The sequence below is a fragment of the Pholcus phalangioides genome, unplaced genomic scaffold (assembly GCF_987345545.1).
Source record: "Pholcus phalangioides strain wild (caught in Gottingen) unplaced genomic scaffold, Ppha-v1.0 ptg000009l_1, whole genome shotgun sequence".
Lineage (NCBI taxonomy): Eukaryota > Metazoa > Arthropoda > Arachnida > Araneae > Pholcidae > Pholcus > Pholcus phalangioides.
Window position 1 is genome coordinate 26,361,751 of NW_028301602.1, and position 22,960 is coordinate 26,384,710.

General features: G+C 33.5%; 1 protein-coding gene across 2 annotated transcripts in view; it reads right to left on the reverse strand.

Annotated features, from left to right (window-relative positions):
* The window catches only part of Gyf (GIGYF family protein Gyf), a 65,940-nt gene extending 44,011 nt beyond the window's left edge, over positions 1-21,929 (reverse strand). The window contains exons 1-12 of one of the 2 annotated variants that reach the window (XM_089235878.1): positions 21,808-21,929; positions 17,593-17,645; positions 17,004-17,268; positions 15,548-15,674; positions 14,477-14,606; positions 12,433-12,461; positions 12,169-12,306; positions 8,368-8,541; positions 8,136-8,227; positions 2,794-2,862; positions 1,842-2,267; positions 109-217 (exon numbers count right to left, since the gene is read on the reverse strand). In XM_089235878.1, the coding sequence (XP_089092004.1) occupies positions 109-217; positions 1,842-2,267; positions 2,794-2,862; positions 8,136-8,227; positions 8,368-8,541; positions 12,169-12,306; positions 12,433-12,461; positions 14,477-14,606; positions 15,548-15,674; positions 17,004-17,268; positions 17,593-17,627 (1,594 nt within the window). In that variant the 5' untranslated portion in view covers positions 17,628-17,645; positions 21,808-21,929. The remainder of the gene's footprint in view (positions 1-108; positions 218-1,841; positions 2,268-2,793; positions 2,863-8,135; positions 8,228-8,367; positions 8,542-12,168; positions 12,307-12,432; positions 12,462-14,476; positions 14,607-15,547; positions 15,675-17,003; positions 17,269-17,592; positions 17,646-21,807) is intronic. The other variant, XM_089235879.1, reaches the window with a different exon arrangement.
* Between the last annotated feature and the right edge of the window lie 1,031 nt (positions 21,930-22,960).

Sequence of the window (22,960 nt, forward strand, 5' to 3'; positions counted from 1 at the left end):
TTGAATAACAAGTGACATTTTCTGAACTTTTAAAAAGGCAAGATTATGTTTCTAGCATGAAATTATAATGTAACACAGAACACAATAATGAAATAGTGCATTGCTTACCTTGAATTTCACCTTGAGGATCCCGATAAAACCATTTATGGGCATCCTCGTGGTGCGGATCAAGGACAGCAGTTTTAGCGACAGTTTCAGAAATCACCCTCTGCTCTTCCTACAGTTATAAGAAGAGACCACTGAAAATCTGTTTTGCCCAGCAAGGTTTAGAGTATCAAGTTCATTCATTTGTGTTAGATGAAAAAAAAAAGTAGCTTCGAAGTTTAAGTTGATTGAAGTTGTATTCATGTTTATATCATTACGTGTTAATTAAAATCATTAAGAATCAAATTTTAGGGTTAATAAAAAACTAGCTATCTCATAATATACATTTAAATATAATGACAAAACATTTCAAGAATACAAAAAATTCTTTACAGCAGCAAGTAGAAAACATTCAAAGGGTGCATGTGTGGTGTAGCAGTAGTCGGTAGGGCCTCCAAAAAATGGCTCGGGGATCCATGATGTTCTTAAGTCAGCCAACTCGTTGGGCAATTTGCCTGTTGTGGCGTTGTATTTGTATAATGTTGTGCAACATATTCATTAACAGGCCGCGGTGAATGCTTAAGTAATTAAAAAAAATTTCTGAATTTCTAATTCAAATATGAAGTATTTTCAATGGCAATATGGTAAGTAGTAATAATTGAATATTTATAATTCTATCTCTTTTTTCATTATTCCATTTTTTTTCCATTCAAGTTTCATTAATTTTTAATCTTTGGGAGTAGCACCAACCTGCTGATCATAAACACTAGTTCAATCTATTTCTAAGTATATATATTTTTAATAAAATATAAATTACAATGAAACCTGTGATTCATGTGAACCTATGATACTGTAGGGACCTAGAAAAAATATTGTTATAGACATGTTATCCTTGTAGACAGGTTGAGCATTTGTGTTATTTCCTATCAAATCAGAATTCCACCGGAAACAAACAAAGTACAGTTATAAGTAGGTTGATTGTTATACATAGGTTTCACTATATAAAGATACAAAGCATGGCACTTAATTTGATCAGCTGCATATGTGCATGAATCATAGGGGCTATTATGGACTGATCAGGACATTGTGAACAGAGTACGGGAATTTTTGTCAATAAGGAAGCCTTATGACATCCTACATAATCTTGCAAATCAATAATGATAACTTATTGGGGAAAAATGTGTTTGGTTCAACCATAGCATCAAAATACGGCAAAAAAAGTAACATAAACCAAAGTCTTGTGTGTGTGTGATAACTTTAATAACAAAACTTTCCCCATGTTATGATGTTGGTCTATTTCTCACTTCATATAAGTGATGACAATTTCCAAATGATAACATTATTTATGATTTTAATAAGTAGTGTCTACTGTATTTGTACTCAAATAGTATTAACATTTAAACTTGGTTATAATCCAATAGAGTCACTTGTAAGTAGTGATTTGATGGATTTCTTGATGATTTATAGGATCATAAAGTAATGGAGATAGATGGTGTAATCATATGTGGTGAAAACCACAACTTTTCAACATAATGGGTGACTGTGAACAGCGAGACACTTGAAGGGAAAGTTCAATGTTGCAACAGAGACAGTGCAAAATATTAAAATATAGCTCCAACAAAAATCTTAAAAAACATATTTTACACACATTGACTACTTTGAACACAATTTATTGTTTTAAAGAGTAATTTCACCTGAGCATTGGATTGGAAGCACACGTGCACAAATTGAATATTTCATTCAAAAACCATGCATACCTCAGCTGTCCATTGTGCCATCATGTTCTCAGTGGCTTTCTTGTGATGTGCAAAGGCATCATCCTCAGCAGCAGACTGGATAGATAAGTCTGACATTAAGCTGTCCATAACATGAGAAACTACTGCTTCTTGTTTAGACTCATTATCACACAAAGTTCTTGAAGTCTTATTCTCCATAGAAGATATAACATTTGGAGGTTTTTCTTGCCTGGGAGACGAGACACTTATCTTATGTTCTTCACTCTGTTTCTTTTCCATAACCGGAACTGTCTTCTGTTTTTCTATATGTTTTGGTAAAGATTCTGGGACATTTGGCTTTCTGGCACATGGGGCTGCAATTTGTGGTACACATGAGGATACTGATCCACTGCCATTTTTCATTCCTTTGTCAGGTGGTGTTGCTGCAGTTAACTTACTGGAAGCTTCCTACAGATATAAACACAAGGAATTTTTGATTCAATACATTGATTATTTTCTCAATGTTTAAAGAAAAAATTATTGAAACTGAAAGTCAATATTATAATCAATTTGCTTTATCAGCAATATCGCTGAGTATTTCTATATTCTGAACATGTAGAACAAATACACTGTGTCAAGTTCTAAATTATTTCTTGAAATTCTACAGTCATAACTGCATTAACTTTTCACAAAGAAATAAATTTCTACTGGTACAGAGTAAAACTTGATCTGATAAGTGTTAAGAAACCTGACAATGTTTTTGACACCATGCAAATTTAAGCACAAATTTTTATAAACACATACTATAAATTTATCTTCAAATTCACAAAAATGCTAAACAGTTGGATAAAAAAAAGCATCATTGTCATGACATTAAAGAATGAAAGAAGGGATTTTAACTCAAATACTATACATGGCAAGTTAAAGGTTACAGGTAGGGTTATAGGCTGAAAGTCAAAATATGCTAGTTGAAATATTCAAGCAATACTCTTACCTTTCTCTTTGCGGCCTCTTCTTCATCTGATATATAAACATCTTCTGTTGGTAAAGAATTATTAAATTCCTAAAGAATGAAAAGAAAAAAAATTTTTTTTAGAGTAGATAAAAAAAGAACAGAAATTTAAAAGAAAAATAATAATTTAATACCTTTTGGTGGTATTATTTACACCCAAATTTGTTAGCAGCAAATTTTTGGCCACTTTTTTGGAAATTTGGCTGTTAGGTTTTTGATTTTCATTTATTTTCATCAGAATATCAGTATTTCAATCATTTTCATTAGATCAAAAATAGGGAGGGAATTTCTCCCCCATTTCTACATTGAAATTTCATAAAAATTAATTCCACATATGCTTTTTTTTATAAGAGTATGGATTACCCATTCTGGAACTGTAACCAAACTGAGCCGTTCCATCTATGGAGGAGTTTTTCATCCTTGATTATGAGAATGTTATGAAGTCTTCGCATAACCATTTGCCTTTCTTTAATGTTTGCTGATATTAAAATTTTTTTGTCTTGTGAACAGTAGAGCGAATATGCTGAGAACATTTTATAGACAAGCTCAGTTCATGGTATAAACATAATTTGCTGAATTTGAACATTACCAAATGTATAATCAGAAAACTTTTTTTTTTCATAGCTATAATATTGACAATCAGCCTTTAGAACATGTGGAATATATGAAAGATTTTGGGATCATATTCAATAGTTCCTTTAACTTCAATAAACAGACTGAAAATGTTAATTATTATTATTACAGTAAAGCCTGTCTGTACTGGAACCTGTTTAAAGTGGAAACCTGTCTTCAACAGGAAAAAATTGTGGTCCTGTGATTTCAACGCCAAAATATGCATTAAAAACCTGGATTAAACGGAACCTGCCCAATGCAGAAATGGAAAGGAGAATCGCACCCTTTCATGGAAAATTTCACACAAACACTAAGTGTTTGGCGACCGGTAGAGCAAAGGATCATACAAACTCTAAAAGTGCTACATCAAAATTTTTTACACAATCTATGCTTGCAAATACGAGTTCTACATCATCCACCTTTAGATCAGCAAAAACTGTTTCTGTACTTGATGCTGCAATTTTGATAACATATGTAGTAAAGCAGTTGCTTTCTGAAATAGTTACATATGTTTTAAAAAAAACAGACTTTTCCACGGGAAAAATCAGTGTAAGGGTTGAATTTCCAAATGATGTGCAAGGTTTAAATTGTATTCAATTGTATAGCTGTGTGAATTTCATGATTGCAGGGCTGAGCAAGGCCAGAATTAATTATAGAGAGGCAAAGGGGACAACTGCCCTAACGGTAAAATTTAGAGGATTTCAAATTTTAGGTGGGAACATAAACACAGTTATAAAGTCATCAAATTTTATAGTGACGGCAAAATCATGTTACTCTTTCCCTCTTAAAATTACTAGTGGCAGCTCTGATGCTGAGGATTACATAAACATAGACAATAATGTACAAACTGAACCTGACACGACAGATATTTACACCCTAATTGAACATTTTTGAGGAAGTTATTATTTTAGAAGGAAAAACAATGCAAGTCAGAATTTTATACATATGCTGTCAAAACCTAAATACAGTGTTCAGTAATTATAGGCTAATTATTTATTAATTTATTTTATCTATTTTTAAACTACCGTATATACTCGTGTATAAGCCGAGTTTTTTTGTGGAAAAATTCGTTCCTCAAGTGGGGGGGGGGGGGGGGTCGGCTTATACTCGGGTCAGTTTTTGATGAGAAAATATCGACCCCGCACAATCAGTAGTCATTTTTGTAGCAGTGTTCGAGAAACCGGCATTATTGGTATGGGATATGTTCAAACCCCCGAAAATGTCAAAGACGAGGCAAAGAAATCGAAAACATCATTGACTTTGATACCAGGTGGGCTCACGTCGATTTTGCAGCCTTTAGATGTGAGCATAACAAGCCTTTCAAAGACTGTTTGAGGAATTTGTGGATCGAATGGATGAGTTCCGATGATAAAGAAACCACAAAAGGTGGTGCCTTGAAGAAACCTGACGTTGGCCTAGTGTGCCAATGGGTACATGAGGCGTGGAATTCCGTTTCCGCCGAAATTATCATCCGATCTTTCAAAAAGTGTTGCATCAGCAATGCGATTGACAGAACTGAAGATGATACCCTCTTTGAAAGTGACAATGGCGATGACAGCGTACCCTTCATAGGGGCGATGCCGCACCCTCTATGATGATCTGATGGATTACGATGAGCTTGGAGACTCAGAAGAAATGGTTTAAAAAGTTTGAATCGTTTTCTGTTGTAAATTTCCGTAAGCTATTCATTTTTCATGGAATTATAAGAATTTTTTTTCTCTGAAATGCACGGAGTTTTTGGGGATCGGCTTATACACGGGTTTTCAATTTATTGCGGTTTCGGTGGTCCTAAAGTAGGGGGGTTGGCTTATATACAAGTCGGCTTATACATGAGTATATACGGTATTTACTTTAATTAAATTTTTATTTTATTTCAATCACACAAGATTGTTACATAATTTTACACATTATATCAATTGAACCTGTATTCAATGGAAAAAATCTTGGTCCCTTGCTATTCCCTTGAAGACAGATTTTACTGTATAATATTTTGTCAAAGCATCTAGAAATGTCGGGTTTTATTATTCACAGTCATTATTACAACAGTCATTTTTTGCATAACACTGAAACTATCCCCCTCCTTTGTAACTGTTTTGTCAGACAAACTTTGGAATATTGCAGTGTCGTTTGGAATTCTTATTATGCACTTAAAGTATTAACAATAGAAAGTACCCAAAACAGATTTTCACGCTTTACTTATGTAAAAAAAAAAATAAATCAATTACAGTGTTTACTCACCAACTGAAATCCTTATAAATCAACATTTCAATAAAATACACTAAAAATTCAATGTGAAAAAACTTTTTCATAGTTTTTGTTTTTCTGAAATCAAAGTACTCAAGAACAATTTTTATTTACCTCACATCTCCTGTCAATAGTTTATTGTCCCAGCATTAACCTCAGAAAACATTGTTTATATTCTATGTCCCTACAAATATATATTGAGAGAGGTTCCCCACTTTTTTGTTTTTTAATATAAAATAATGTAGATTTTTAATATGCATACATGTTTTTTGTTGTTTTTTTTTGGGGGGGGGGGTCTTTTATATTTACATGTTCTGTATGTTTGCATGTGTTTTCTTTTTCATATATGTTTCTCTTGTATATTACTTGATTTTGTTCATCACTATAATCGGACTGGTGCCTGTTGTGTGCGAATAAATAAGTCACTTCCTTTCATCAAACAAAAAATTATAGAGAAATCATGAGTTGGAATAATACATTTCACTTGTAACAACAGGGTATTTGTGTAGGTATTATAAAGGGGGGGGGGGGGGTTGCAAAAACATAGTGGCACTGAAAATTTAGATAAGCTCTAGGTGTAGTGAGAGGATCTTTTGTGCTAAAGATTTTTAAATAATTGCATTTTCTTTTATTACAAATATTATTGCAGTCATGGGAGCCTGATTGGTATTTAGGAGTCAACAGTTAGTAATTCATTTTTAGTCTTTAAGAAAATTACTGAATTTAAAAAAACCAGTAGATATTCAATGCAGCAATGCACATTAATTATTACTAGAAGGAAAGTACAATTTTATTTCATTTTTTAAAATAGTAATAATAATAATGTGACCCTCATGTATTCTCAAGAGATACGTTACATCTGTCCAGAGAATTTGTTACAAATACAACGCCACAACAGGCAAATTGCCCAACGAGGTGGCCGTACTTAAGAACATCATGGATCCCCGAGCCATTTTTAAGTGTTAGTAGACGTCCACCCGAACCAGAATTCAAACCCAGACCGTTAGCTCCCTAACCAATGGAGGCCACACAGGTGGCGTCGAATGTAAATGAAAGTTATACAGAGGTTTAACAGCTGGCTGATGTTAAGATATATTTTGGAAAGAGAGGAAATTCAACTACCCCTGCGGGGAATCGAACCCACATTCTTTCACTTTTTTGGGTGAAGGCCCTAGACCAATAGACTACAGAGGCAACGAATATCTCAATCTTTCCTTGGAGCTTGTGTGCACTGAACAGTACTATACATGGACACTCAGACCTAACTCAGGCCAGAGCTCACAATTGCTGACAATGCCAATAGATGGCGACTCATCCGAGGATGATATCACTCTACACTGATATTTTTTAACAGCTGGAAAGCGAAAGGACATGGGCTTGATTCCACGCAGGTGCAGTTGAATTTTCCCTCTTTCCAAAATATATCTTCGCATCAGCCAGCTGTTAAAAACCTCTGTATGGATAGCGGAGAGTGACATCATCCTCGGATAAATGAAAGTTCATTGTACATATAGATCTCTGATTCGCAACGTGGGGACCATGGAGGGGGGGGGGGTACAATTTGATTTTTAGTGGGAGAAATCAGAATTTGAAAATTCATATTCAATAGAAAAACAATTTCTCAGAATTGATAAAAAATTCAAATTTCATAAGGAAAACATTTAAGAAGTTAAAGAAAATTCATGTTTAATGAGAAAATAATTTCACATTAATGAAAATTCATATTTAATGTCTCAGAATAAATAAAATTTGTCAATAATACAGAACTTCCTGTTTGGCTTGCTCAGTCTCAAATGTTGAAAACCTAGAGACAAAATCTATAGACAAAGTCGATAGATTTTTGGACTTCTCCCACGTGGATAGGAGATACCTTTCCAAATAATATAAAACTATATCTCTCTCAACAAGTGCTCCCTCTTTAGTGGACACCACCTGATAATGGATTCCTTTTTTTACTTATGTCGACAGGCCTCAGAGTATTTCGTTATCCATTAATGGACACTCTTCGTTAATGGACAAAATCCATGGGTGTCCGTTATGGAGAGGTTTAACTGTGCATGCCACAGAGAGGGGAACAGGAGCACACAGGATAATTTGATGTATGAGGAGAGCAAAGAATATAGCTCCAAAGAAATTTTAAACTTTTAACCATGGAAAAGTGTTTCAAATTCACAGAAACTATTCAAAACACCATTTAAAGTTGTTTTCCTTTCAATAATTTAACTTTTGTTCATTTTTTGATTGATTATCTTTGCCCCCCCCCCCGCCCATGTATCTCTTAAAAAAGGGGGCAATCAAGATTTTACAAGATTCTTAGGTGCGGCATGGCAGAAAAAAGTTCTGAATCACTGATGTAGATAGATAATCTTTCTTACAAAATGTTGCTTCTCTCACAAAAATTCAGCAATGTTTTAGTGTATAATAATGTTCGAGAAAAGAAATGAAAAAAGTAATAAATTCCAGCATACTTTTGTTTCCATGAATGCACCAGATGAATCAAACGTCCCAACAGCATCAGTGACAGCCGTTTCTTCAACACTCCATTCAGGCAAATTATCATCTGAAAAAATATGATTTCAAGAAAAATTGAAAGGTTTATTTCCCAGATGAATTTCAAAATACACTATTTGTCTAAAATAAAAGGGGAGGCACTTTTTGGAATAGAACAAAAATTAAACCTAATCATGTATATCAACATACTTGGACTATCATCATCCCAAAAGTTGCTGGATGATGTTCTTTGCCTTGAATTTGTGGTCTTACTTTTCAATGGTCCATTCATTACAGTGTCTCTACCCTGCAGAGTTTTTTCTTTGCTGTCATATTCACCCCTGTTTCTGTCCCTATCATGATTTCGCCATGAACTTCTTGCACCTAACATTAATAATACCAATCAGTTCAAATGTTAAAAAAATACCATTGAAACAAGAGAAATAAAAACTGCCTGAATTTGGTGACATGCATCCAATCCAGGGTTGGCTGGTTTTGACACATGATAGTTTTTGACGGTTTAAATCGTGGTTTAAACTGTAATGTCAAAACCTCAAATATTGCTTTTCAATACAAAAATTACCATTTGAAATACATATGTTAATTGCATGTAATGTTTAAACTGACTATACAATACAAAGAATAAATATTTGATGTGATTGTACAATAATTTTCTGTTCTCTACAGAATTATTTTGGACAATATATATGGATTTTTTCCCCTTATAAAATATAAAATTTGAATAAGACATAGCATAAATGCTGAAGGACTATAGAATAATTATATGAAAACTATGGAACTTGAATATGAAAACTTGATATTCTTCAATTCAAGATGATTCTTGACCTTCCAAAATTTCTGTAACTGCTTGTATATGTGTATAATATAAAAACAGTTGGACAAACATCTGCTGCACTCTTTTTATAACAAATAAATACAAATACAAATACAAATACAACGCCACAACAGGCAAAATGCCCAACGAGGTGGCTGATAAAAAGATGCCCATAAAAATATGGTTGTCATATGTTTCAAAAATACAGCAACCCAATTAAAAATGCAATTAACACAAATTACAAACAATATATACACGATAAAATATTATACGATGCCCATAAAGATTACATATGGTTGTCTTATTCTAAGAATGGATAGCTTCTCGATTTACCCCAACATGTTTATCGTATTTCTTTTTAAACGTGTCAATTGTGTTACAATTTACTACCTCCGGGGGTAAGCTATTCCATTTATTAACAACCCTATTGGAGAAAAATTCCCTGCGACACCATAACCTTGCATTGTCCCTCACCAATCGATACTGGTGTCCCCTTGTAAAAGCAGTCGATTGGCGATGTACTAAAAGTTCATGGTCCATCCTATCCATCCCATTGAAAATTTTGAACACTTCGATCATATCTCCTCGACACCTGCGTTCATCCAATGTAAACATAGGTAGCCTATAGGTGTTTAAAAAAAGTTATTTTTACACCATATAGGCTATGTAATGCTGATTTCTGTTATTAAATTATAGTATCTAGATAATGACTGACTTAAAAGAATACCCATATTGTGCATAACATTAGAATGTAGCTAGAAATCAAAATACAAAATTGTAGGACTAAAATTCCCTTCATTTTGGCAGTGCTGGCTTGCATATGATGCTTAAGAAACTCCTGCAACTTATTCTTAGTGCAAAAGTAAGAATGACTAAGTTTGACCATGATATGGTAGATTTACTAGAATTTATAATACAATGGTTTTCCAAGTGAAGTTGTATCTAAACATGTAAAACAATGATTTTTTGGTATCAAGTCTTGCCAGCTCTGCTTTGATTGAAAATACTCTTTAAAAACTCTGGATTTATACAACCTGAGAAATTTTCAGGTGAGAATAAATTAGTTTAATTAGTGTATTAACACTAGAATGACCAGAGCAGTCATTTTGAAGGTTTTTGATTTTTAAAACTCTATGATCTTGACCGTATTCAATGTACAGACTCAGCTTTTGGTTATTTCATTATTTATATATTTCTCTTGGTGTACACAAATTGGAGGTTTTGTTCGGGAGATAGACATTTATACCTAGAATGGCCCAAATATTGTACGTAAATTCTATTGCTTACTTTTTGGGGTGGGCGTTGTATGGTTTTGTTTTTAGGTATATTCCCTATTTTTTGCTAATGGCACACACAATACAGTCATATCACTAGTAACAAATAATAATGATGATATTTGTTGCATCATGTCACTCAACTAGCTAAAAAGGCTTTTGCGGGAAAAACAGAAGTTTGTGTATTCACAATCAAAACACCATTTCTTTCTTAGGCCGAGATTACACTATAAAAGTTTTAGAAAGGTTCTCATATAAATCTTGAAAAATTCAATAAAGAAGTGTATTTGCTACATTTAAGCCAACATAACTAGTAGGCTTTTGTTGGTTGATTTTTCTTAAATGTCCTCTTTATTTTCAAATTTAAAGTTGGAGAGTCATTTTATGGACACCCTGTATACTTTTTATTGTAAAAATTTTGTATGATTAAGCATATTGTACTAAACAGAAGCAGCAGTCAAAATAACTGCAATTGGCCTGTCTAGGTATAACATCTAGTCTGGCCCTCCTAGTGTTAACAAATGATGGACAAGAATTTTTAGTGTAGAATTGAATTTTGTGGGCAGATTAGAAAATTTAAAATATCTATATTTTTCCTCAGTAATTACACATAACTCAAAATATAAAACACTTTAATCTACATAATAGTAAGTGTTTTGTTATTGAACATATCTACCTGGTTAAAAAACTATTTGACAACATTGACAATATGCTTTTTGACTGTTTTATTACTGAGTTGGTTTCTGAAGTCAAAAACTTAACACTGATGCCCTATCACACATTTTTAAAAATGACTCTATTTGATCATTTTTGTCACACCATAGTCATTTTTTTTGCATGAGTGCTAATTAGACCAGGGCCTATAATTTATTGGAGATTCCGAACGGTATCCTTTTTTATATTCACTGAGAGGTTGGTGTGCTAACCCCTTGGTGTGGGACTCCTTGAGGCAGCAATTTTTTTCTGTGGTCATGCCAAAATTTCTGTTGTACCCTCGTGTCAGGAAAGTTTCTGACAAAGACAAACCTGGTATTGATCGAATTCATGACACATCTAAACATCTTTTGGTACTCAAGGAGAGCAAGGCCAGATCATATAGACCTGGGCTACTGTGCCTTAATAGCCCTATTTCACTCAGTAAATTGAACACAGGTAAAGAGAAGGTTAGATAAATAACCCAAAAAATTATATTTTATATGTTTTAGACTCATTTTATATTGGAAAATTCAAAATTTCAAATTATAATTAATATTTTGTTTTAATTATTTTAATAAATTAATGTTTAAAAATAAAACATTGTAATAGGCAGAAAAGTAAGTTTTTCTTTATACCTGTTGTGTTCAAAACATTATCCAAAAGCATTCATTTAGATTTTTGATGGTATAAACCATTTTTTAAGTTTGGATCAGTTTTTGATGCTTGTCATGAAAACCCAACCCTAACCCAATCTGGAGACAATCTTGAAAAAAAGGTCTAGCAAACTAGAAAATATGAAGAGTCTTGTGACATTATAAACCTGACATAAATTTATGATTCAATTTCAGAGTGAGTAGGCCTATGTAAATATAACTGGCAGGAATTTTATTTAAGTTCATTTGTCAAGCTCTATAATATTTTCGGTAAACTATCTGCACACACACACACAAATTTACTATTATTTTAGATGATTTCTTGCAGTTCTTTAGAAAAATCTGCAATTTAAAATTGCAAAGCAAGCAAACAGTAAAACTATTGTGTTTTGTTCAAACAAGAATGAAAGAACAGAATTGAAGACTGCAAGTCATGCAACTGATATTATACAGCAAATACATCCATAGGTGTCTATGGGCATATATATTTCTTTCAGCCACATTGCCGAAATATTTGCCAAGAATCTGTTTATTTGTATAAACAAATGCATACCAAATTTATCGACTCCTCCTCTACCACTCGCTGTTCTCCAGCCCCCATCATCATCCTTGTCAACTTTTCTCCAACTATCAGAAGGAGCTCGTGAAACATCCTTCACTAGATTGTTACTGCTGTTATCCACACCCCTAACTTTGAAGACAAACATGAAAATTATATTGATAATCATCATATAATATGAATAATACGCATAGAAAATAGATCTGGATTTTTCCATAGGCCCCTATATATAAATGGGGAATTAGAAAAAATATTCACCTGCAAATGGTCTTTCAAATCGCCGATCTCTGAAAAAGAGTAGAGAAAATTTTACTAATCAAAATTCAGTCTTGAGAACATGAATTAGTTTTTTTTTTTTTTTTTTTTTTTTATTGTAACTATAATCACAGAAACAATATTCATCAAATGTAGTGAAATCTTGCGAAAAGGCTAAAATATAACGATAAATCCTCCTCAATGATATTTTTTTAAATCTTGTTCAAGATTGCCTATAGTCTAATGTTGAATTTGTGATGCAATGATATATTTTAATGTGATAAAGTCCTCTGTAACAACATATTTTAGAGATATTTCAAAATCCCTACAATGTTATTCCTTCATGTCTCACTCAAAATCATCTTAAATATATTTTTAAACTCTTCACAAGTTTCTTGTTCATGGAAAAAAATTGTCTACGTTTCTATTTTCTGGATACTACACAAGTGTCATGCTAAACCGGTTCACAGGCAAAATATCTACCTCTGTGATTCCCAACGTGGGGGCAATTTGATTTTTAAAGAGAGCAACTTTGAGAATGAATTTTTCTAGTAAGACTTGGATAATTTCAGAATTTTTTTTTTTTTCAGTTCAAATTTATACTTTTTAAACAATTTATCAGACTCCTTTCCTCCATTTCTCTCCTTCAGTGTTTCTTTTGAAAGATGTTTGACCAGGGTTTTTTATTGTTTTGTGTTCCATGGACAATTATTGCCAGTAAGGCGAGTCTGTGGACTCCCTGTGCTAATAAAATGAAAATTGAAGGCTATGGAACCATTTACAAAATAAAATTCTGTATATAGCAATGAGCAAACTGCATAAAAACGAGTTGATTCATCAAATTGACGGACTTTCCGAACATAATTATGCCAAGGTGAACTTGGGAAATGAGTTCCGTTGTCTCTACCAGAAATCATGTCCAGAATCTCTTGTAAATCAAGGAAGGGCACTGAAAGGGCATACCATGAAGACGAGGCCATTTTTCCTTAAAACATGCACAGTAGCTTGACCTGCTGAGTGGAGACATTGCAGGGGCTGTCTTAACTTCAGCGAATGGCCTCTAGGTAGCAACACAAGAAATGGACAATGATTTTCTCAGCCCAACCTCGGCATAATATCCAAAAAGTCTGTTGATGTATAGTGGATCAAAAAAAAAATATCCATCTCTATTGACCCAATTGTTTTCTCATCCAAACTCACAAACTCCCTGAAGTTTTTCCAAGGCCCCCTGGTTAAAAACACTGCTTTAAACTAAGCAAATGACTTTTTTGGCTTCCTGAACATGAATAGTTTAATTTTGAATAAAACAAGAATTACAAGTAACACGGGGAAGTAGCACAAATAGGGTGGGCAGCAAAGCTCTTGTGGTTAACAAAATTTAAGGATTCAAAGCAAAAAAGATTGGTTTTTGCACAAAAAAAACCTTTATCATGGAGCTATGAAGTTTCACAGGAGGGGTGGGGGGAATGGTTACTCCTCATAAAAAAATGCTAGTCTGGGGTATCTGGATTTCAGAGATGCTTTAATGGACATGGCCTATAAAAGGTGGGGAACCACTGATCTACCTGAATTTTATTTACTGGCTTTTTTTTTTTCATTTGCGGTGAATAAAATATTTTCTGGTGATAGTAACAGCAGCAATTTAGAAGAGATGTGAACATAAATTTGGTGGCATATGATAGAAATGCTGCCTCTTGATATAATGATAATCCCTCAATAATATTTTTTTCTTGGTCCGAAGAAAATCTTTGTATTTCACTGTAGAATTTCACTATGTACATTTTTCTTTAAAAAAATAAACAATTACATTTATTATGCAAATTATCACTAGCTTATATATTTTTCTAAAATCATATTTTCTCACCAAAACTGTAAAATTTGTGAATGAATGAGAAAAAAATTAAAAAATTAAAATATTCAAGTTATAATAAGAATTTTGGTCTAAAACTGTGTATAGATATTATCTTGCTATAATATACAGATTTACAAAATAACTGAGAAAAAGTTTCATGCAGAAGAAAAATGAGAAGTATTTCATTATTTTTACCTATCTTCCCAACCTGGATCTTTTTCACTGGCACTTTGACTTCTCTCAATCTTCAATCTGGAAAAGCTATTAGGTTGGCCATCATCCCCTTCTTCAAATGATATACCCCTTTGGTAATAACCACCACGACCTTAAAAAAAATCACACCAAATTAAAAAATGTTTTACAACAATGCTTATGACATACCTGCCACCTTTGGAGAGTGAAAATTGGGGAAGTTTATGCACAGATCAAAATTCAACACGAAAACAAATATAAAATAGATTTTTGAGAAACAATATAGGAATTTTTCATTTCTGAAAGTAAGACAGTAGGGACTTTTCTCCTCTTTACAAAATATGACATCTTGCAAGCCAAAGATCATTAACACCAAGCCACCAATCGTCACCAACCAGTAGGTTGAATTACCTGCCAATACAAGGCTGTAGTGGGAGGGGGGAGGAACTATGGTGTCTGCCTCCTCCCCAAAATAAATTTTCAGCTTTGTCCCTGGGTCATAACTATTCTCAAATCAATAAAAAAATGGCCATCTGGACCAAAACAGGTCACATGGTCAAAGCAGATGCAAGTCATCGAGCAAATTTTGGGCATCAAAAGACGGAACTGATGGTGTTTGGAAAATATTTCTCCTCTCCTCCGGAAAATGAAATATTTTTTTGTGATTTGACGTAATAGCGCCACATTATGCACGTGAAGCCATTTTTTTAGATAAAAAACTAAAGCAACATCTTTTTTGGGTAAATTATTAAGGAATATTCCCCCCCCCCAAAAAAGAATTTTTACAACCACCAACATTCAGGAGATATAAGAATTTTTCTGGAGCCCGGGGATAAGTAGAAATTTGGGAGACTTGGCAGCTATAATAAGCTATATTATATGTCTATTGAATAGTTGTAGTATAAGTATGCAAGACTTTTTTTTTATGGTAGTAATTTATTTTCTTCAGTTGTAAATTTATTTTCTTCAGTTGTAAATTTATTTTCTTCAGTTGTAAATTAATTTTTTTCTAGAAGATAATTTTCATAGATATGAAGATTAAGAATATCCAGAATATTTGTAAAAAATATTTACCTCTCCCTCTGCCTCTATCAACTGAACCACCTCTAGATGTACGTATCACACCATTACCAGGCCCAGGCGGTGTTTTACCTGACCCTCTAAGAGCTACATCGCTATTCACAGACCTTGCCCAAATGCGCTACCATGCATAATACAAAAAAGAGGATCAGAATACAGATAAAATTCAATATATACATTAAAAACAAGTAGCAAGTTCTAGGTCAAACTGAGTTTCATGAATTAACACCAACATTTCCTCTAATTTTTAAACGTGTCAATTCCCATAACAATAGGCACATCATTTTCTGGCTGCTCTCGAGGGTTAGCAAATTAATCAGTCAAGTTAGACATCACACAACATGATACTTATATCATTATTTATTTTGCTCAACTTTGCCACATTATTTCTGGAAGGGTGACCCAAAATAACTATTACTTAACCTCTGCAGAATTTCCAACGAATCTGTACATGCTGGAATGTGTGTTTTGAGCGCATGTGTGGCCCCATGTATTTATTTTGTGAGAGGTGTGCATGTTTTGTATTCTTGCTGGTGCTGCCATCTGTCCCCCTATGTTTTGAAGTGAAGATGATGTGGCTTGAATTTCCATGTTATAAGTATCATGTTGCAGGTCCACCTGTTCTCTGCGGGAGAGAAATCCAAAATAACTGAATGATACAAACATTGAAAATTGATTTTTTCCGAACGTGCTCATTCTTGGGTTCAACTTCTGGGAAATTGATAAAAGTAACCTTCAAAATAAAAAATAAAAAACCCCACAAAAATTGACATCAATAGGCCTAAATCCATGCAAGAATCAGAACAATTTATGACATTAAGGAAAGAGACTTTTTGAATATTATTGCCCCAAAAGCAGAATATGACAGAATCTGTGACGTATGCCGAAGAACAATTAGTGCTACTGCAGAACAATTTGGAAGAATTTTGAGAAAAAATGTAAAAACACTACTATGGGGATTTTTACCCATAGAACATTTCCAGTCAGCCAAGGGTTCATTGCAGAACAATGCAAAACATTCTGCTTTGGGGATTATTGCCAAGGTGAAAAAGAGTTTGATGGTCTTCATCAGTTCCGAACTCACTTCGGCAATAATACCCAGAAAGTTTCTTTCGTTGATATATTGTCCGCTGAGAAAACATGTATCTGGTTTTGAAATTATCCCCCCCCCCATTATTAGATTTTCTAGCTAATTTTCTTGAAAACAGTAACGAAAAATTGAGATATTATTTGAAAAATTTAAAAGTATACAATATACAAGTACAGGGCTTGACAAATCCCTGACAAGCGTTAGTCCCCCATGGTGACTAAAAGGTTTTTGGTACTTAAAATCTTCTACGTGTAAATACTAAATGTGTGGACAAAAAAAAAAAAAAAAAAGATTTGTTCAGTCCTGTACAAATATGCTTTAAAAAAATTTGAATAAATATTTTGTATGTGTAAAATATACCTGCTCCTCTTCAGAGACAGGTACCAAAGCTAAAGGCAATTGGTTCTTCTCAGACATCAAGAAATCAAATTCCTTCAGACACTCGGGCATCTTTAATTCTTTGGAGTAGAGAGCCAACATTTCCTCTCTCCCATACCTGTATTGAGCCAGCTTGTACTTTGGAGGTGGCGGTGGTATCTCAGCAATGGATGAGGCTTCTTGACCAGAAGATGCTTCAGGAGACACAGGAGGCGATGCACTATTACCATGAGCTAAATCACGAAGCCTGTGAATGTTATTTAAAAAAATGGTTAAGACCAATCCCAATAATATTGATAGTAATATTCTTTGCACATAAATTTATGGGAATTATCCCAGGATGTGAAAAAAAAGGGAGGAGGGCGTGAAATCTGACAATGCTGTGCTAACTCCGGAAAGTTGGCAGCTCTGCAAACTTCACGGGAAAACTGAAAATTTTTGGATTATTACATGCAATTTAATAATGACATTGGGATAAGACAGATAATTCATTTTCTTCATTATAAGCCAAGTTGAAATGAATCTCTTCACCATATAAATATTAATTTCATCACTTTATACAGGAACATACCATTGCGGACCAAACTTCAATGCAGTCTCAGTCATTGTGGAATCTGGATAACACTGTAAAAAATAAAAAGATTGATCAACAAGCAATAAAAACATATAAAAACAGCATAATTATTAATTGGTAGCAAACGGATTATAAAAGAACAGCTAATAAAGAATGTTTATGAGCTGTTGATTCCAGTTTCTTTAAAAACTAATATAGGAAATTATTGTTATAGAGGGTATTGCTATATAGTATTTTCAGTGTATACAAAAAATATGTAATCAAAAACATGTCTTCTGTGAGTCAAAGTTGTAATGAATATCCTAAATTTATTCAGAAAAGAATTCGTACAAACACAGGATGATTCTAAATTTCGTCTTCCCTGATTCTGGGACACTTTCAAAAAAAAAAAAAAAAAGGTAATATAAGTCACCTAAATAAGCGTTCTTGGCCATAGAATGTGTGGTCAAATTGCAACAGCACAGGTGGTAAAGTAAGTTTTTAGAGAGTGCACAATACCGCTTCACCAAAAACAAATTTCATGTTTGTCTGACAGATTTGCTGCAATCAACCATTCGAGGGTTCATATGCACAGATTGGACTGAGTTTGTTATTGGTGCAAGGCCCCAAAGCATGTTTTGCAGTTCCCATAATAGTGTTTCCTATATTTTTCTTACAATTCCTCAAGATTGTTCTGCAGTAGCACTTATTGTTTTGCAACATATATTGCACATTTCGGCATATTCTACTTTGGGAGTGAAAGAATCATCAAGCTTATGCAGCGACAAACAATGACCAAGTATAAAGACATGGGTTTTTTTTCCGACCTGAAATATACAAAGAAATTGAGTTTCCTGGATGTTATGCCAAAACTGATATTTGGAAAGAAAAGTGGTCTCCTCCTGGAATCGAACCTGGGTCCCCTTGCATGCCGGGCATTGTCGATTCCCAGAGGAAACAAATCACTTTTCTTTCCAAATATCAGTTTTGGCATAACATCCAGAAAATTCAATTTCTCAATGACCAAGCACTATAATGACTTGTGGTAGAAATTTGCATTGCACAGATTATAGCACGAAAAGGACTACCACATTACAGTATCCTGCACTCCCCTTAGATAGTTGATTGCTCTTATTGCAGCAAATCAGTCAGAAAAAGGCCATATTTGCTTTTGGTGAAATGCTGTTGTGAACTCTCCAAAAACACCATCTAACCCTTTTGCAATTGCGATTTCACAGTGCATTCTACGATCAAAAATGCTTGTTTAGGAGTCTTATATCACCACTTAAAGTTTGTCCCATGACTTTAGAATCTTGCTGTGTAATCCAGCTGCCCCACACTGTATATATTTACTTATGCACATACTTCAGGGTTGGACAAATCCTAGGTGCCAAATCACCATGGTGACTAAAAAACTGGTACTGGTGCCTAAAATTTCCGTTGTGTAGTTATAAACTTGCAGGCTGAGACCAGCACAGAATTTTTGGAATTTATCGCAGCATATCTGCCAACATGAAAGAGGGTTACTATGCCATAAAAAAAGTCAAAAGAAGCATTATTTTGGACATTTTTCTTCGGATAAAATATTTTTTGATACCTAAAAAAATTTTTGGCACCTAGATTTTTTTGTTTCTCAATTTGTCCAGCCCCAACATATTTACTTTGTAAACAACCTGGGTTTTCCAACCCTCGGTTAAAAGGCCCAGGTAAGTTTGGATAAAGTGACTTCCTTAAATGTAAAATATGTTTAGTACGTTATCAAGAATCCTCTTTTGGTCAATGACACACAGTGAAATTTGAAATTTATTTATGCTGAAGGGACCGGAGAAAAGTATTGTTGTACAGGATTTATCACGATATAAATATAATATATTAATCTTATAGGAAGTTTGACAGGAGTAGAAACAGGGTTGGCAAAAACCCAGGTTTTTTTCAGGTTTATGTTACTGGAGCATGTAGAAAACTTTTTTCTTTGAAATCGAACACAACATTGATATATCCCCATGGGTAATTTACTACCGAGTGAGTTGTGCTGGAAAAGTGTAAGTGTATGTACCCAATAGTCTGAGTATGTATATAGTGTTATGCAAGATTCATCGAAAGACTGGTTATTTGTGGAGATGAAGATTACACGAAAGAAAATTCATCACTGCCCCCACGGGGACTCGAACACTGGTCACTCGCTTGCTGGACAAGTGCTCTACCATCTGAGCTAGGCCTATAGAATATTTCAACCTTGGAGGATATATATATGTTGAAAGGCACCGTACATGGACGACATCATATGCATATAGTGTCGTGATCTGATTTTTCAGTGCTGCCAACTGTATTTCAGAAATGAAATCTAACGATTGAATATTTGTACCCATTATAGACCCAATGCTCTCTGTGGTGAGATTTTTCAATGGGGAGATCGGCTCACATTTGCACCTCAAAGTTGGGAACCGACAGAAAACCAACTTCAGCTGACCACCACTGCAACAACTGTGGGGTTTGAGTCTGTCACTATAACCACTCGACCACCACAGAGGCATGAGGAAAGACAGTTATATATTATGTAGCCTACATAAATGTAATATATCTAATAATGTATGACAATTTATTATGTAATAATTACATCAGCGGTGACTCGTTATAGAAAATTCTGTAGGGAGAGGGGCAAAATCATTTTGCACTATATTATGATAAATGGGATTTTTCAAGGGTTTTCCCTCTAATGCAAATAACATTGAATACATACATTTACTCATGTATTTCTCTTTAGATAGAGCATAAAAATGCAATAATGGCAATTAGAAAACATACTGTTTGCACGTAAATGCAGTTTTAAAGTGTAGTTTTTGGTGGGTTTTTTCGGGTAGTGCAAAATCAGACCAACTCTGAATGTAGAGTAACATCATTATGTAGGGTATTTTTAACCTGAGAATACTAACTCTTATGTCTCAGACGTAGAGGTATAGACAGTTAACATGCAGTTTTTATCAGCTTTTTTTCAGCTAGTATTCCAGTGTTAAAAAAGGATTTTCACTGAGCATATTGTATAAAAATCATAAATAGAACATAAATGATTTTAATGTTAACACTTAATTGAAATCATTTATCACATGTTTATACTGAGAAAAGAACAAATCAAACTATAGATTTGTTTCATCATCCCGATGATGTATTGTTGTGAATAAACACTAAGCAAGCATTAACCATAGAAATTTCACTATTCAGCGGAACGATCAGTGGTAAAGGTGTCCAATAAAAACACATTTAAAAAATCAACGTAATTCATGATGATTTTCTCTTGGTTAAAAGTCACTTTGCTAAGCTTTACACAGTAATCTCTCACTTGTGCATTTCGCTCAATTTTAGACAGATTTTCTACACTGCGGATCAAAGATAAATGTGAATGCTATGCACTCTTACACACCTCTCACTTATGCACATATTAAGGATGATTTATCTTACTATAAGTGGGATACACCAAGATTACGGGAAGTGTGGCGGGACTGGATATTATACAGTAAAACCTCTTTCACAGACACTTATCAGGACAAAAAAAAATTTCCCATAAAAGACAGGTGGCTGTTAATCACGGGTTTGAAATGCACCTTTATTACACAAGGGGAAATTATCATTCGGCCGCCAAAGAGGGAGGTGAGCATTAAGAGGTGGTTTTACTATATAAGGGATTATTGATGAAAGTATTGTTACTCAAATTTTTCACTGCATATTGAGCATATTTTATACAAATCACATAAATAACATGAATGAACTTTACATAAACACACTTTCAATCACTCATAGCATATTTACACGGCGAAAAAGAAACATTCAAACTGTGGTTTCATGCTCATGTAATCATGATGATGATGCACTGCTGTTTTGAGTCAACAATACACGCGCATTAAGCATGAAATTATTCACACTTCACATGGGGTTTAAATTTTATTGTGCGAAGCGATCCGTAGAGAAGGTGTCAAATAAAAAAACTCATTTGAATAAATCAACATAATCCATGTTGATGATTTTTCTCATGCGGGTTAACATGAACAGATGTAAATAAAAACATTGTTATACAGCTGACATATTTTTTAAGCTGTGTATCGTACAATACTCTCTCACCCCCGATTTACAGAGAAATAAATGCTAAATAAAAACTGCTCCGGAGCGGTAAACCGAAGTTGAGACATTTTGACAAGCGGTAACGGTCATAGACATTTTGACATTTAGTATTTTTTTTACCTAGAAATGTTTTGAAAATTTTGTATAAATGCGATTTCGCCCAAATCTCGACACGACAGCAAACCAAAATGGCAGTATATTATGATCACGTGACCACCCCACTCATGATTACCCTATCTGGCAACGTTTAGGTTTCCGATTTTGTAAATATAAAAAAAAACGTTTTCTCTTTCTCTTCCCATGAAATTTATTTTAATAAATTCAAAACAATCCCAAATAAAACAAAACTCATGAATTTATGAACTTGATGAACAGATACTATTGATCGGCTTGAATAAATCATCTCGGTTATAATTAGTATATTTTTTACGTTTTAAAAAAATTTATTGAGCAATTGTCATGTTTTTATTGTCATTTATAATATATTAATAATATATCTAAAGATGTATTATTATTTTATTCTTTTGTTTTGATTAATTATTTTTAATGAACAATGTAATGAGAAAGATGTTACGGAATGCAAAACTCAAGTTTCTGTAACCGTGTCTATTTTTACGGAGTTCAAGATACTCTTTGTTTGGTGGACAAAAATATCTAATGAAATTTTCTGTGTACTTCAAAATTTCGAATTGTTCTCATAATGAATATCTGTTTTAAATAGCCAGTAAACACAACTAAAGTTCATCTAGTGATGAATAAATCAGATTGGTTTCTGTAACCGCGGGTTAAGCACAGAGTTCGTGATAACTTGAACTTCTTTGTTTTTGGAATTTCAAGGTTATTAAACGCTTTTAGTTTCTTTTAAATTGAAAAGTTTATTATTCCACATTATTTATGACTAACTTAGATGATTAACAGAATCAGTACTATTCATATACTACCGAATAAATAAAAATATAGTTCTGACCATATGACCTGTACTTTTCAGGATATATCCGTATTTTTACGGGATTTTTTTTCTTTCCTGACTGTTTTGTAAAAATGTTTATTATACAAATACAAATATAACGCCACAACAGGCAAAATGCCCAACGAGGTGGCTGAGAAAAAGATGCCCATAAAAATATGGATGTCATATATTTCAAAAATATAGCAACCCACTTAAAAATGCAATTAACAAAAAATAGTAAACAATATATACACGTGATAAAATACTATACAATGCCCATAAAAAATACTTATGGTTGTCTTATTTTAAGTATCGATATCTTCT